Genomic DNA, 16,525 nt, shown 5'->3' with positions numbered 1-16,525 from the left:
AACTGCCCTTTAAACAAGGGCAGCTAGGGATGGGCAATAAATACTGGCCAACCAACGACGCCCATGTCCCATGAGTGAATAAAATAAACATCACTTTGCTAAGTGCCAATGATGGCTACATCCCAAAAAGAAATGAAAAATAAACTCGAAGCTTGATATTTTCTGGATTTCTTTATTGATGGCATAATGCTAAAATGTAACAGGCATTGCTGCAGTTTAAATGTTAATTGGAAAGAATTGTTAGTTCAGTGTATCGTAAGCATGACAATGGATTCTAAGCAGTGTATGGAATCAGTACAAGGCTGGACCTGGTTTGTGGTTACCATGGCAGCCTGTCGCTGTAACGCGATCCAGGGTCATGATTCTGGAGGGCTGAGTCTGGCACTGTCTGTGGCGAAGGAGAAGGGCTGGTGCGTATGCATGGGTAGCAGAGGCTGCATGCTTGGGGGAAACGAAACAAGCTGACGTTGCGGGAATGGATTTACAACTCATACCCAACATGAGGCAGTTCCATTTCGCCCCCAACCCCCCCCCTCGAAATCAGATGTTCTCCCAGCCTCAGGTGGAGGTGGTGCCTTGAGCTCATGTCAACTCCACAGGTTCCGGCTGTTACCCTTGTGTGAGGGATACATGATCATTCTTGGCCCCAGGCAGCAGATAACGGAGGATACTTGAATATAGAAAACCTGGTTTGATCCTCGGTGCGCTGCAAATTTCCTCGGTGTTTCTCTTGATCACCCACCCTGATGTAGCCTGATTGGTGTCAGCTAAAGCAAAGCTATGTTGGCCAAAGCGGAGAAGCCCCAACTGGACCCCAATCATTCAAATGCACAGAAAGCAATTACAAATGTTTAACATCAACAGAAGAAACAGCTTATACTGTCACACTTTTACTGAAAGGTTAACAATGTCAAGATAAATGCAACAGGTTTTAGCGTTGGTTACATCAAGTTGACCCAAAAATCAGCTCCATCGCCCATTACAGGTTGCACTCAGCCAGAAAACGGCTAAGATCTTGGCCCTTGCAGTTATTCTGCCAGCCGTACCTACAAAAAAAAGTGCATTAGACACGATGGAACTAGGAATAGACCATCAATTGCCCACCTTTCACTAATGGGCTTGATCCTGGAATGGGGTACAGTCCTCCTGATGCTGACAGGATTCCAGCACTTCATCAAGTAGTCATTCACTGGGCTGGGTGTAATTTAGCGTGCCATGGTGGGAAATGTGGCAGCCTGGGCAAGTAATTAGGGGATAGACTGCTTGTCAGCTTCCAGGCAATGGAAAACCTCGAACGATTAAGTTATGAACACACGGATTGGGAGCAGACCACTAGGCTCCTCAAACCTGCTCTACCATTCAATAAGAGAATGACTGATCTGATTGTAACCTCAATTCCACATTCCCGCATACCCCTGATACCTTGTTAGTCAAGCATCTAACTAGCTCTGCCTTAAAAGTATTCAAAGACCCTGTGGATTGCTGGGGGTGGGTCTCTAGCCTCAGGGATGACCGATGTAAGCTGTCACCCCTGCCCTTGCTGCTGACACCCATGACCCACTCCCTTCTCTCCCCCTATCCCCCATTCCTCACTCGGTGGATTGGCTATGCTAAATTGTTCCTTAGTGTAGCAGGTTAGAGGAATTAACTGGGGAAACATGTGAGGTTACAGGGTTAGGGCCTGGGCAAGATGCTCTGTCAGAGAGTCGGTGCAGACTCGATGGGCCGAATGGCCACCTTCCACACTGTAGGAATTCGATGACTGTAATGCAATGACTGGACTCCACATGGTTCAATACATTGCTCTCCTCCTCACACCCCGACAGAAACTTCATCCCATTCAAATATCTGCTGCCCAAATATCCATGAACCTCTTTCCTGGGATGGAGATGGCTAGCACGAGGGGACATAGCTTTATAGTGAGGTGTGATGGACATAGGACAGATGTCAGAGGTAGTTTCTTTACTCAGAGGGCAATAAGAGCGTGGAATGCCCTGCCTGCAACAATAATGGATTCACCAACATTAAGGGCATTTAAATGGTCATTGGATAAACATCTGGATGATATTGGAATAGAGTGGGTTAGATGGGCTTTAGATTGGTTTTCACAGGTCAGTGCAACACTGAGAGCCAAAGGCCCTGTCCTGCACTGTAATGTTCTATGTTCTATATCCTATAACATATCCCAAGCCCTTCCATATCACACATATTGACTCTGTCTTCCATCTAGACAAACATCAAATTTAAAATTATTGCCCAGGATCTCACCCAGTCCTTTTTCTATAGCCTCTATTTCATTGACTGCCCAACCTTGATTCCATTATTGGCATCTGTACCTTCAGTCCGCTTGACCACTCACCCAGAATTCTCTATTCATATCCTATCCACCTAGTCATATCCCATTTCCCATTCCTCCTTTCAGGTGCTCTGTCATGGTAGTACAGTAGCACAGAGTGACACGGTAGCACAGTGGTTAGCGCTGCTGCTTCACAGCTCCAGCGTCCTGGGATCGATTCCTGGCTTGGGTCACTGTCGGTGTGGAGTTTGCACATTTTCCTCGTGTCTGCGTGGGTTTCCTCTGGGTACTCCAGTTTCCTCCCACAGTCCAAAGATGTGCGGGATAGGTTGAGTGGCCATGCTAAGAAATTGCCCCTTAGTGTCCAGGGATGTGTGGATTATAGGGTATAATATGTAGGGATATCGGGGTAGGGCCTGGGTGGGATTATGTTCAGTGCAGACTCAATGGGCTGAAGGGCCTCTTTCTGCACTGTAGGGTTCTATGATTCTGTAGGGTTCTATAACAATTTATTTGTTGAACTTTGTGGTTATCATTTCCAATATCGCCAGCCTTGTTTCTCTTGCCTGACTGGGATATTTCTCTGCATGAAGATGAGTATCTGGTGTGGAGTCCACAATGACCAGTTAGTAACCCATCACAAACTTCCTTTGTGGGACTGTGGTGAAACCTCACTGGTTTCACCTCTTGAGGGATTGAAAGGGCTGTACCTCTATTTTGTGATATTCAAGTGCCCAATGATGGTCAATCCTGAACAAGAGAAATCTTCCTATTGTATCCCTCTTTTTTTAAAATTAATTGCAACAGGTAGAGCTATCAATGACTGTTTAGAAATTGGAAACAATAATTTTAAACCATGTCCCATAGGGGTCATTTTAGGGTTGGGTTTCAGGTTAGCCATTGAACAGTGGATGAAGAGGCTTCAGTCCAACACTATTTTCAGGATATCTAAGAACAGCTTCTTCCCTGCTGACATCAGACCTTTGAATGGACCTACCTTGCATTGAGTTGACCTTTCTCTACACCCTAGCTATGACTGAAACACTACATTCTGCACTTCTCACAGTAGCACAGTGGTTGATACTACTGCCTCACAGCACCAGGGACCCGGGTTCAATTCCCAGCTTGGGTTACTGTCTGTGTGGAGTTTGTACATTCTCCCCGTGCCTACCTGGGTTTCCTCCGGGTGCTCCGGTATCCTCCCACAGTCCAAAGATGTGTGGATTAGGTGGATTGGCCGTGCTAAATTGCCCCTTAGTATCAAGGGGGCTAGCTAGGGTAAATGTATAGCATTATGGGGGTAGGGCCTGAGTGGGATTGTGGCCAGTGCAGACTTGATGGGCCGAATGGCCCCCTTCTGCACTGAAGGATTCTATGATTCTTTCCTTCTCTATGAGTGGTATGCTTTGTCTGTTTAGTGCATAAGAAACAATATTTTCACTGTCTACTAATACATGTGACAACAACAAATCAAATCAATGGGGAAAGGTGGGTGATTGTTCCAATATATTATATGGAACCCTACAGTGCAGAAAGAGGCCCTTTGGCCCATCGAGTCTGCACCGAACACAATCCCACCCAGGCCCTACCCCCATATCTCTACATATTATACCCACTAATCCCTCTAACCTAAGCATCTCAGGACACTAAGGCATGGCCAATCAACCTAACCAGCACATCTTTGGACTGTGGGAGGAAACCGGAGCACCCGGAGGAAACCCACACAGACACGAGGAGAATGTGCAAACTCTACACACACAGTGACCTGATCTGGGAATTGAACCCAGGTCCCTGGAGCTGTGAAGCAGCAGTGTTAACCACTGTGCTACCCATACCACACCGTATATGTGAGACTTATGGACAGTTCACAGGCTAAGTGGCTACAGTATTTGCAGACATCAACCTACAGAGACTCTATTACTTCCAAATGGAAATGATACTTACAGACAGCTAGAATCAAAAAAGGAAAATGTTTGAACATACCAGGCATTCATCCCTTGGGCGTCTCTTATCACCCTTCTCACACACTGAATGTCATCTGTGATGTCGCTATCAAGGAAATCTGCAAAGGAAAATGTAAAATGGTATTCAAATCAACTTATTGAATGTTCAGATGTTCTGTGTGTGCTGATGTTCATGTTACAAATTAAAAGTGAATAGAACAAAAGAACAAAGAAAATTACGGCACAGGAACAGGCCCTTCAGCCCTCCAAGCCTGCGCCAGCCATGCTGTCCGGCTGAATTGAAACCCTCTCCCCGGATAAAGTTGACTCTTTCGCAGAAATTAAATTGCACGTGGATTGCTATAATAGTCTTCCCTTAGCTGCTACCCTGCGTCCATTTCACCTCAATCAAAATCACCACTATCTTATATCATACCAATCACGCTTGTCTGGTTGCATTGACTTGTAGAACGCCCATCATCATTGATTTACATGAGCTTTCAGTTCACCAATGCATCAAACCTAAGGTTGCAATATGTGGTTTAAAACCCTCCATTTGTATGCGTTGTTTGCCAACTGTGCCAGTGAGTAGCCTGGGGGATTGGGAGTTACTGGGAGAGTGGCGGTGGGGGAGTTGATGGTGGGGGGTTGGGGGGGCGGGGGGGGGGGGGGGTGCGTTGAGCTGGTGTTATCGCCAACTGCAAGACCAGAAGAACCCATCGGCAGGAAGGGCCAGAAAATCCAGCCCAAAGTGTTACTCTGCAAATTGCGTCAGAAATTCCCACAAGACGAAAAATGGATAGAAATAGATCCTGAGCTTGCTGACTGACGGGTTAGGACTCTTCCTTTGCTCATGCCCTCGGTGTAGAAAGATTCATAGTCTTCCAGCTGGAAATCTGGATGACACGATCTCCTTAACTGCCGTCTTGTACGAGAAAGGTCTATTGATCACCGAATATCTACTGCTGCCAAAGAAGGGCTAATCTTTTACGAGGAACTGGACCTTTTAAAAGAGTTCCATATCCAGTTATAATCTATTGCAAAGTTAGCATACAATTATCCATTCTACCAAATACTTCAATATTGGATATCCCATCACCCTCCCTGGGTATACCCTGTTCCACCAATAGGATTAAAGCAGTAGAGTGGTGACTCAACAGTGTGTAGTCAAGAGGAAATGGCTTTCGGAGTTCTCAATATTGACTCCAGATTTTGTGAAGGTTTATGGAATCGTGTCAAAGTGGGCTAGGAAACCGTCTATTGATTATCACCTGTCAGCCTCCAAGAAGTTGAGCTCATTTAAAGCCCATTCTCCTTTTACTAATGCACTTAAATGTGGCTCCATGACCGTGTTTTTGGTCATCTAGTCTTACGTCACCTCTTTGGTCATGCTCCTGTTAAGCATCTTCAGCTATATTAAGTGCACCATATCAGTGCAAGGTGTTGTTGGTACCTGCATCAATAGGAGGTCCCCCTTTTGAAGTCAACAAATGAGAATAATTAACAAACGGGATCAGCAAGAGAAAGCAAACTAATTCTTCTTTTAATGATGTGTTGAATAACTCACTGTTACAGTCTCTGTGACACCCGTTATGAGAGTTCCGAGTTTGATGATCATCACACCACCAGTGGCTATTGATCTGAAATAGTCCATAGTCCGATGATACAACGACATCACGTCTCCTATTGCGTCCAATTGCCCCTGTGTCATAGCTGCTTTCATACTGAACCAAACACACCCCTGAAATAAAACCACAAAAAGGTTACACCACAAACGTGACTCCCATATTCAGACTGACAAACTCTGTGGAGTCGCTTGGGTTTTGAAACAATTTTCCGATGGTTTTCCTCCTCCCTACAACCCTGTGCTAAAGATTTATTCAGTCTCTGTCGGTGCCGTCTGCGATCTCAAACTCTTCATTTTTAAACTGAAATCTGCATCAGGAAGTTACTCGATTTGAGAAGTCCTCATTCTGGCATGATAATTCCTGTGAAATAGCAGAAATCTGAAGTCCTGGTCCATGCTAGAATTGAGCACAGGGAGCTTGGGTTTGGAAAGCAAGATGGAGGAGCCTATAGTCGGATTGTAAAGAAGAGTTCTTGGTCATTACCACAAAGCAACAACGGTATTCTGATTTAGTTTGGGTCATCTTTGCTTGGTTAAGCACAGCTGAAACTGGGGAGACTGTGCCGTAGTTTTGGTGCTATTAGACTAGACCTCCAAAGAACAAAGGACAAAAAAAATTACAGCACGGGAACAGGCCCTTCGGCTCTCCAACCCTGCACTGACCATGCTGCCCGTCTGAATTAAAACCTTCCCAGGGACCATCCCTCCATTCCCATGCAATTCATGTATTTGTCCAGACACCCCTATCGTATCCATTTCCACTATCTCCCCTCCTCAGCGCATTCCAGGCAAACACTGCCCTCTGTTTGAAAAATCTGCCTCGTACATCTCTTTAAGCCTTATCCCCCACACCTTAAACTTATGCCCCCTAGTAATTGACTCTTCCACCCTGGGAAAAAGCTTCTGACTGTCCACTCTGTCCATAGTTTTAGTTGTGGGCCAGACAGCTTTAATTATCAAGTGACCACACGGTGAAGCCTTCCATTGTTTGCTGGAGCAGACGAGTGAAGGAGCAGAGAGAGAGCTAAGATTTTACCTGTTAAAAACCTGTTTAAAATAAGTTTAAAGCACTTTGTTCTTTGTAGAACTGTTTAAAGCATTTATTTATTCTATTTACTGCTTTAAGAATCCTGACGGAGTGGTTAGAGGGAGTTGTGGGCCAGACAGCTTTAAATCAGCGCCAGGTTTAAAAGGAGGCCTGGTGTAGACAGCAGGCAGCGTCTGAGCGGGCAGCGGAGTGAGTGGGAAGCAGAGTGAGCTACTAGGGCTTAATATCAAAAAGGGCTGGAGTGAAAAAAGGCCAGGTGAGTTCGTTTGAAAAACAAGGAAAAAAAAAATTTTTTTTTCAAAACTACTACAGTGAATAATGGAGGGGCATGTGATGTGTGGTTTCTGTATGATGTGGGAACTGGTGGACCCCAGGGTCCATCCCAGTGACCATGTCTGTAGTAAGTGCAGGTTGCTGGAGGAGCTACAGCTCAGGGTAAATGAGCTGGCCTCTGAGCTACAGACACTGAGGCTCATCAGGGGGAGAGAGGGTGCCATTGTCAATGGGGTGCAAGTGACATCCACCCCCCCTAGACTGGCTAACTCTAAGGGTCAGGGACAAGAGGGGGCTGCTGGGAGGAGGAAGGGGGGTGAGGAGAGGAGGCCTCAGCCTCTTAATCTGCATAACAGGTTTGAGGTTCTTGCTTCCAGTCTGGACGAGAACGAGGGAGGTGAGGTTGGTGAGCAAGCTGCACACGGTACAGTGCTGCAGCAGGACATAGGCAAAGAGAAAGGGAAAAGGAACGTAGTAGTGATTGGGGATAGTGGGGTGAAGGGTATTGACACTGTCCTTTGTCACAATGACAAAGTGCACAGAAGGGTGTGTTGTCTGCCTGGTGCTCGGGTACAGGATGTCGCAGCTGGGCTGCAGAGGAACCTGGAGCGGGAGGGTGAGAATCCGGTCGTTGTGGTACATGTGGGTGCCGGCGACGTAAGCAAAATGCGGACTGAGGATCTGGGGAGGGAGTATGAAAAGCTGGGAATGGAATTAAAAAGTAGAACCGACAAGGTGGTTATCTCTGGGCTACTGCCTGAACCGAATGCAGACGGGCGTAGGGTTGACAGGATTAAGGAAGTGAATGGGTGGCTCAGGGATTGGTGTGGGAGGAATGGGTTTGAACTTATGGGGCATTGGCATCAGTATTGGGGTAGGTGGGACCTGTTCGGGCGGGATGGGGTTGGTCTGAACCGTGCTGGGACCAGAGTGCTGGCGAATCGAGTAAAGAGGACTGTAGACAGGGCTTTAAACTAATTAGGGGGGGGGGAGGGTGCGAGGGTAGGTGATGTTACGAGGTCTAAAGTTAAGGAGAGGGTACAGGTAAGGGAAGAGGCCAAGGATGTCCCAATAATAGAGGGAGTAGGGGGCGTGAGTATGGTTGGTGGCGTTACGGCAAATAGGGTCCAGGTGAAGGCTGGGATGAAAGCACTTTATCTGAATGCACGAAGCATTCGGAATAAAGTGGATGAGCTGATGGCGCAGATCGACACAAATGGATACGATCTGGTGGCCATTACAGAGACGTGGCTGCAAGGTGACAGGGACTGGGAGCTGAATGTACAGGGCTATCAAGTGTTTAGGAAGGATAGGCAGGAGGGAAAAGGGGGGGCGTAGCTCTGCTGATTAAGGATAGCATCACGGTGGTAGCAAGGGATGATATTGGAGCCAAGGAGCAGAACGTGGAATCGTTGTGGGTGGAGATTAGGAACAGCAAAGGGAGGAAGACGCTGGTGGGTGTTGTCTATAGGCCCCCGAATAATGATCTGGAGGTGGGGCGGGCTGTTAACGCGCAAATAAGTGCAGCGTGCAGGAATGGGACGGCCGTAGTTATGGGGGATTTCAATCTGCATATTGATTGGTCGACCCATGTTGGACGCGGGGGGCTCGAGGAGGAGTTCTTGCAACGCTGCTGGGATAGTTTCCTCGAACAGTGTGTGTTGGAGCCGACGAGGGAGCGAGCTATCTTGGATCTGGTGCTATGTAATGAGGCGGGTAGATTTTGGGACCTTGCGGTGAAGGATCCTCTTGGAGAGAGTGATCATTGTATGGTGGAGTTTCTGGTGCAGATGGAGGAGGAGAAAGTGGATTCCCGGACACGCGTCCTTTGTTTGAACAGAGGGGAGTACGGTAGGATGAGAGAAGAATTGGCGAATGTGGACTGGGGGAGCGCATTGGAGGGAGGGTCTGCTGAGGAGCAGTGGAGGATCTTTAAGGATATCTTTCTTGGTGCTCAGCGGAAATTTATTCCGATGGTCAAAAAGGACCGTAGGAGGAGAGGTAATAAGCCGTGGATAACGAAGGAGGTGAAGGAAAGTGTTAAATTAAAAGCGGAGGAATTTAGAGTAGCTAAGAGTAGTGGGCGAGAAGAGGATTGGGAGAGGTTTAAATGTCAACAAAGATTGACAAAGAAGTTGATAAAGAAGGGTAGGAGAAACTATGAAGCTGGGCTAGCGCTTAATATAAAAAAGGATAGCAAGAGTTTTTATAAATATATAAAAAGGAAGAGGCTGGCTACGGTGAACGTTGGTCCTTTAGAGGATGAGAAAGGGGACCTAGTGGTAGGGGATGGGGATATGGCTAAGGTATTGAATAACTTTTTTGTGTCTGTCTTCACGGAGGAGGATGTGAATAATTTGCCGGGTGTTAGCGATGGAAAGGTGGTAGGACTGGAGGGTCTTAATGACATTACTGTTACTAGAGAGGCAGTGCTCGACAGACTGGAGGGGCTGATTGTGGACAAGTCCCCAGGACCGGATGGATTGCATCCGAGGGTTCTGAAAGAAATGGCGGAGGTTATAGTGGATGCCTTGGTGGTTATTTTCCAGACGTCGCTGGATTCCGGGGAAGTGCCGGAAGATTGGAAAACGGCTAATGTTACGCCGTTGTTTAAGAAGGGTGCCAGGCAAAAGGCAGGGAATTATAGGCTGGTTACTTTAACGTCTGCGGTAGGTAAAATGTTAGAATCCGTCATTAAGGAGGAAATTGCAAGGCATCTTGAAGGGAATTGCTTGATAGAGCAGACGCAGCACGGTTTCATTAAAGGGAAGTCGTGTCTGACAAATTTACTGGAGTTCTATGAGGATGTGTCTAGGGCAGTGGATAGAGGAGAGCCGGTGGATGTGGTCTTTCTGGATTTTCAGAAGGCGTTTGACAAAGTACCTCACAAGAGGTTATTGCAGAAGGTCGAGGGACATGGAGTTGGGGGTAGGGTGTTAGTGTGGATAGAGGATTGGTTATCAAATAGGAGGCAGAGAGTGGGGGTCAACGGGTGCTATTCGGATTGGCGGATGGTGACTAGTGGAGTGTCCCAGGGGTCGGTGCTGGGGCCTCAGCTTTTTACCATTTATATAGATGATCTGGAGGAGGGAACCGAGTGTAGGGTGTCGAAATTTGCTGATGACACCAAGATTGGTGGAACGGCAAATTGTGCGGAGGGTGTGGAGAGTCTGCAGAAGGATCTAGATAGGCTGGGCGAATGGGCCAGGAAATGGCAAATGGAATTTAATGTTGGCAAGTGTGAGGTGGTCCACTTTGGTAGGAATAATGGTAGGAAGGACTATTACTTACGTGGCGAAAAACTGCAGCAGGCGACGGTGCAGAGGGACCTCTGGGTCCTTGTGCATGAGTCGCAAAAACCCAGCTTGCAGGTGCAGCATGTGGTCAGGAAGGCGAATGGGATGCTGGCCTTCATCGCGAGGGGGATTGAATATAAAAGTAGGGAGGTCTTGCTGCAGCTGTATAGGGCATTGGTGAGGCCGCAGCTGGAGTACTGCGTGCAGTTTTGGGCGCCGCACCTGCGCAAAGATATTTTGGCCTTGGAGGGAGTGCAGAGGAGGTTTACTAGGCTGATACCGGAGTTGAGGGGGTTGAGCTATGAGGAGAGGCTGAATAAACTAGGCTTGTACTCGTTAGAGTTTAGAAGAATGAGGGGAGATCTCATTGAGACGTATAAGATGATGAATGAGATGGATAGGATAGAGGTGGAGAGACTCTTCCCGCTCAGAAAGGACAGTAGGACTAGGGGGCACAGCCTCAAGATAAAAGGGGAGGCGGTTTAGAACGGAGTTGAGGAGGAACTTCTTCACTCAAAGGGTGGTGAATCTCTGGAATTCCCTGCCCGTTGAAGTGGTGGAGGCTGCCTCGCTAAATATTTTTAAGACGCGGGTTGATGGATTTTTGATAAGAGAGGGGATTAAGGGTTATGGGGAGAGGACGGGAAAGTGGAACTGAGACACGACAGATCAGCCATGATCTTATTGAATGGCGGGGCAGGCTCGAAGGGCTAGATGGCCTACTCCTGCTCCTATTTCTTATGTTCTTATGTTCTTATACCCCTCATAATCTTGTGGACTTCTATCAGGTCCCCCCTCAAACTCTGTCATTCCAATGAGAACAAACCAAGTTTCTCCAACCTCTCCTCATAGCTAATGCCCTCCGTAACAGGCAAAATCTTTTCTGTATCTCTCCAAAGCCTCCACGTCCTTCCGTTAGTGTGGTGACCAGAATTGAACACTATATTCCAAGTGCGACCTAACTAAGATTCTATAAAGCTGCAGCTAAGGTTCTATAAAGGCCCAAGGTGTTGCTCTGGGGATGTGACTTAAAATTCAATGACTGAATCTAGGATTGAAGCTAGTTTCATTAATAGTGACCATTATAGCTATCATTTATTGTGCAAAAACCCATCTGGTTCACTAATGTCGTTTAAGGAAGGAAATCTGCCGTCCTTATGCAGTCTGCCCTAATTGTGACTCCAGACACACAGCAATGTGGATGACTGTTAGTAAGCCATTCAGTTCAGGGGCAATGGGCATTAAGTTTTGGCTCTGCCAATAACACACACAATTTCATGAAAGGATAAAGAATGAGAACTTTGCCTCACAAAGCAGTAACACGAATAACTAAAACCATTTTTGAAAATTACAAAAAGCGTATTTAAAAGGGAGTGTGATGCATAAAAATCAGGCTGAAAGGAATAGTGTGGATAGAACCCTATGAGGTGAGGATATTCAGTTAGAATTAATGGATATAGAGACATAAGACTCACAATCTGCCAAACTGTAACCCCGAAGTCCGTCCAGCCCACTCCTCTGTAAAACATGAGCAAGCTCACATTTAGTATATTGATAGGAGCTTGCCACTGTGAGCAAGATGCAAAGAATTACAAGGGTCTTCATCTTGCTGAGATGGACACAAGTGAAGTTTCGAATGGTTCTGCAAGAAAGGATTAAAATTCTGCAATAAAGAATAGGAAAAATCAACACTTCAAAATTGGAAGAAGCTTCACACTGATTTAAATTGAAGTCAAAGAAGGACAAATTAAAAGGAAGTTGAAATGTCTTAACTATGGGAGTGGGTATTTTGATTGTCGGAAACTGGCTAGGCAACATCCAGAAATAGTGTGATCGAATTTGGTTGACATTACATGCGATTTACACCATCGGGTAGATGTTGAGTGTTCAAAACCATTCATTTTGCCATAGAAATTGATTACTGACACAGCAGTGAGTGAGGGAAATACAATTTAACACTTTCCCAAAGGCATATCCACAGCACTAGGAGGGAGTTTCAGGATTTTGAGCCAGCAACAGTGAAGGGACTGCGGTATGGTTCCCATAGATGATGAGTGGCTTGGAGGGGAACTTGCAAGTGGTGGTTCTTCCATGTATCTGCTGCCCTTGTAGGATCCCGGACCTGTGTCCTCTGTTTGAACAGAGGGGAGTATGATAGGATGAGAGAGGAATTGGCAAATGTAGATTGGGGGCGCAGATTGGTTGGTAGGACTGCTGAGGAACAGTGGAGGATCTTTAAGGAGATCTTTCTCAGTGCTCAGCAGAAATTTATTCCAATGGTAAAGAGGAATGTAGGAGAAGGGATAATCAGCCGTGAAAGTCTGCAGAGGGATCTAGATAGGCTAAGCGAATGAGCGAGGACCTGGCAGATGGAATACAATGTTGGCAAGTGTGAGGTTATCCACTTTGTCAGGAATAATAGTGGGAGGGACTATTATTTAAAGGGCGAAAAGCTGCAGCATGCTACGGTGCCGAAGGATCTGGGGGTCCTTGTGCATGAGTCGCAAAAACCCAGCCTACAGGTGCAGCAGGTGGTCAGGAAGGCGAATGGGATGCTGGCCTTCATAGCGAGGGGGATTGAATATAAAAGTAGGGAGATCTTGCTGCAGCTGTACAGGGCACTGGTGATGCTGCAGCTGGAGTACTGTGTGCAGTTTTGGTCGCCGCACTTACGCAAGGATATTTTGGACTTGGAGGGAGTGCAGAGGAGGTTTACTAGGCTGATACCGGAGTTGAGGGGGTTGAACTATGAAGAGAGGCTGAACAGACTGGGCTTGTACTCGTTGGAGTTTAGAAGAATGGGGGGGGGTATCTTATTGAGATGTATAAGATGATGAAGGGGATGGATAGGATAGAGGTGGAGAGGCTCTTCCTGCTCAGAAAGGACAGCAGGACTAGAGGGCACAGCCTCAAGATAAGGGGGGGGGGGTGCAGTTTAGAACGGAGTTTAGGAGGAATTTCTTCACTCAAAGGGTGGTGAATCCCTGGAATTCTCTGCCCGTTGAAGTGGTGGAGGCTGCCTCGCTAAATATATTTAAGACGCGGGTAGATAGGTTTTTGGGAGGCAAGGGGATTAAGGGCTATGGGGGGAGGGCAGGAAAGTGGAACTGATCCACTTCAGATCAGCCATGATCTTATTGAATGGCGGGGCAGGCTCGAAGGGCTAGATGGCCTACTCCTGCTCCTATTTCTTATGTTCTTAAGTTCTGGGTGGTAGAGCTCATGGGTTTGGAAGGTGCTGTTGAAGGAGTCTTGATGAGTTGCTGCAGTGCATCTTGCAGATGGTACACACTGCTGCTAATGAGTACTGGTGGTGGGGGGACTGAATATTGAAGGAGGCAGTTGTGCTGCTATGTCCTGGATGGAGTTGGAGCTGCACTCATCCAGACAAGGGGAGACCATTCCATCACAATCCTGAACTTCACGTTGTGAATAGACTTTAGGGAGTCAGTAGGTGAGTCACGCCCTAATAGGGTGATTGAAGAAATCTCAGTCATAGCTGTGACCTACTAATTGGACATATAATTAAAACAAGATGAGCAGATGGCAATGTGGGATTAGTTAAATAGCTTTAACAACGGGATAGCATGTACGCAATGGGCCGAATAGTCAACCCTGTGCCTATGATTCCACAGTGGAACACTGGAAGAGTCACCAAGATGAGAGACTCATAGAATCCCTACAGAGCAGAAGGAGCTCATTAGGCCCATCAAGTCTGCCCTGACCACAATCCCACCCAGGCCCTATTCCCATAACCCCTGCTAAAACCCTGACACTAAGGGCCTGATTTTACCATTTTGATTTTAAGTGCTGATAATTCAGATCCGACTTGGAAATCTGTTGTCAGGCACTTAGCCTGAAAAACAAATTGTGAGTCTGAATCGCCCTGTGGGCAGGGCCAGGTCATTCTCTGTTTTGGGGGAGAGGCGGGAGGTGAGATGGGTCACTGGTGGTGGGTGGGCAGGGGGGGGTCTCAGCTGCCTCTCTGCAGGCGATTGGTGGGGGGGAGGGGGGCAGAGGGTCGCGATTGGTCTGGGTAGCGCGGGGGGGGGGGTGGTGGTGGGTGGATATGGGGGACAGTTATGTTGCATGGATGGGGCGACATCTATGGGGGCCATCGCTGAAAGGCCGCTTTAACCGCTTTTTGTGGCCTGGGAGTGATATGACAGGAGCGCGTTTTTCACATTTTTTATTTACTGCACGCGTGCGGTTGAAGGCTCCGGCAGCATTTTGGGTGTGTGATAAACCCTGCTCGCTGCACGATTCAGACTCGCGATTTCTTTTTCACACTAAGTGCGTACGGGAGAGCTGGTTTCCAGGCTGGATCTGAATCGCACCCACATTCCGCACTCAGAACGAAAATGGTAAAATCGGGCCCCTGACCTGAGGCCAGAATTGAACCTGGCCCTCTGGCGCTGTTGAGGCAGCAGCGCTAACCACTGTGCTGCCCAAGAGAGATCCCTGTGAGAGGAAGCCATTCATTTTAAACTCAGCATGGTTAGTGTCATTGTAGCCTGAAATGCAAGGATTAAAGCATTTAAATAAATACTGGTTATCCCGTTCCGATTCAGTTACCTGTTATCGCAAACGGAACGCAGAGAGTCACGTTGATTCATGGTGAGATCCTCTCCCCCAGTCTGAATCGAATTCTGTCCTGTTGCAGCAAATTTATACTTCAGCAAGGGTGTTGCACAACGTTGAAACAAAGCACAGAAAACAAACATTCCCAGATACTCCCTCTTCAACGTTTCCTGAAACTTAGACGCAAAAGGAAGTTTGGATCACAGGCGCAGTTTTGTGTCAAAAATTCAGAGCAAATTTTGCCAAAAGCCCAAGGCCCTTTTGAAATCAAATCCCGTCCCATATCGTAATTCACACCCGGGAAACCAGTGGGGGGTTTTTTGGGAGGGTCAAGCCAACTAAAATGTGGTGGCACAGTGGAACAATGGTTAGTACTGCTGTCTCACGGTACCAAGGACCCGGGTTGGATTCCTGGCTTGTCTGTGCGGAGTCTGCACATTCTCCCCGCATCTGCGTGGGTTTCCTCTGGGTGCTCTGGCTTTCTCTGAAAGACATGCCGGTTGGGTGCATTGGCCATGCTAAATCCTCCCTCAGTGTACCCCGAGCAGGCGCCGGAATGTGGCGGCTAGAAGATTTTCATAGTAACTTCATTGCAGTGTTAATGTAAGACCACTTGTGACACTAATAAGTAAACTTAAAACTGGGAGTGTGAGGTGTGATTCAGCAGTGGTGTTACTGGACTATAAGGTGGTGTCATACAAAAAGCAATCAAGAACGATGGAATAAATATGTCAATTAACTCTGGGATTATCCAATAAAGACATGTCCAAATTTCCCAAAATCATCATCAGGTCAGCAGGTATGGTAAGTCAGTCAACGCAGCATCAATATGAGATCTGTTCTTCCATAATGTAAAAGTTGTGTCTCAGTGGGGAGTGCTGTGTGTCAGACAGCAAGGGTTCAGAGCCTAGAACACAAAATCTAGGCTCTAACACTCCCAGTGCAGTACTGAGGGAATGCTGCAAGTCAGAGGTGCTGTCTTTTGACTAAGGTGTGAAGCTAAGTCTGCCCATATCTTTGACCTTTCTGATGGCTACGAAAGACCCCATCACGATACTTGCAGAAGAGCAAGGGTGATCTCCTGGTGTTCTGGCCCACACTTAGCCCTTAGCCAACACCAATAGAATGGATTATATCTGACCTCTCTCATGCTGTTTGATTGCTGTTTGTGGAATTTTGCTCTGTGAAAATCGGGTGGCACAGTGGTTAGCACTGCTGTCTCACAGCACCAGGGACCCGGGTTCCATTCCAGCCTCAGGTCACTGTCTGAGTGGAGTTTGCATGTTCTCCCCGTGTCTGCCTGGGTTTCCTCCGGGTGCTCCAGTTTTCTCCCACAGTCAAAAGATGTGTGGATTAGGTTGATTGGCCATGCTAACTTGCCTCTTAGTGTCAGGGAGATGATCAGGGTAAATATGTGGGGTTATGGGGATAGGGCCTGGGTGGGATTGTGATCAATGCAGA

At 47.2% G+C, this 16,525-nt stretch overlaps 1 protein-coding gene across 1 annotated transcript; it reads right to left on the bottom strand.

Moving 5' to 3' along the window:
* Positions 1-204: 204 nt before the first annotated feature.
* On the bottom strand, positions 205-15,129 carry LOC145352901 (lysozyme C-1-like). The gene is made up of 5 exons (XM_080203201.1): positions 15,059-15,129; positions 11,959-12,146; positions 5,807-5,980; positions 4,280-4,358; positions 205-1,046 (listed from the first exon to the last, which is right to left on the bottom strand). Exons 1-5 carry the CDS (start codon positions 15,097-15,099, stop codon positions 980-982), a joined length of 549 nt encoding a protein of 182 aa, XP_080059327.1. The 5' UTR covers positions 15,100-15,129; the 3' UTR covers positions 205-979.
* Positions 15,130-16,525: the final 1,396 nt, after the last annotated feature.

The sequence above is a fragment of the Carcharhinus amblyrhynchos genome, chromosome 15 (genome assembly GCF_965287045.1).
Source record: "Carcharhinus amblyrhynchos chromosome 15, sCarAmb.v2.hapA, whole genome shotgun sequence".
In the NCBI taxonomy this organism is placed as follows: Eukaryota; Metazoa; Chordata; class Chondrichthyes; order Carcharhiniformes; family Carcharhinidae; genus Carcharhinus; species Carcharhinus amblyrhynchos.
This window is presented reverse-complemented; position numbering and strand designations above follow the sequence as displayed.

Bases quoted from the DNA above. Each gene is read 5' to 3' on its own strand.
- LOC145352901 (XM_080203201.1), bottom strand. From the start codon at position 15,099: ATGAATCAACGTGACTCTCTGCGTTCCGTTTGCGATAACAG. The intron at 12,147-15,058 runs GTAACTGAATCG...TCTTTATTGCAG, and splicing joins CGTTCCGTTTGCGATAACAG to AATTTTAATCCTTTCTTGCA. The intron at 4,359-5,806 runs GTGAGTTATTCA...TTTCCTTTGCAG, and splicing joins GTGTCACAGAGACTGTAACA to ATTTCCTTGATAGCGACATC.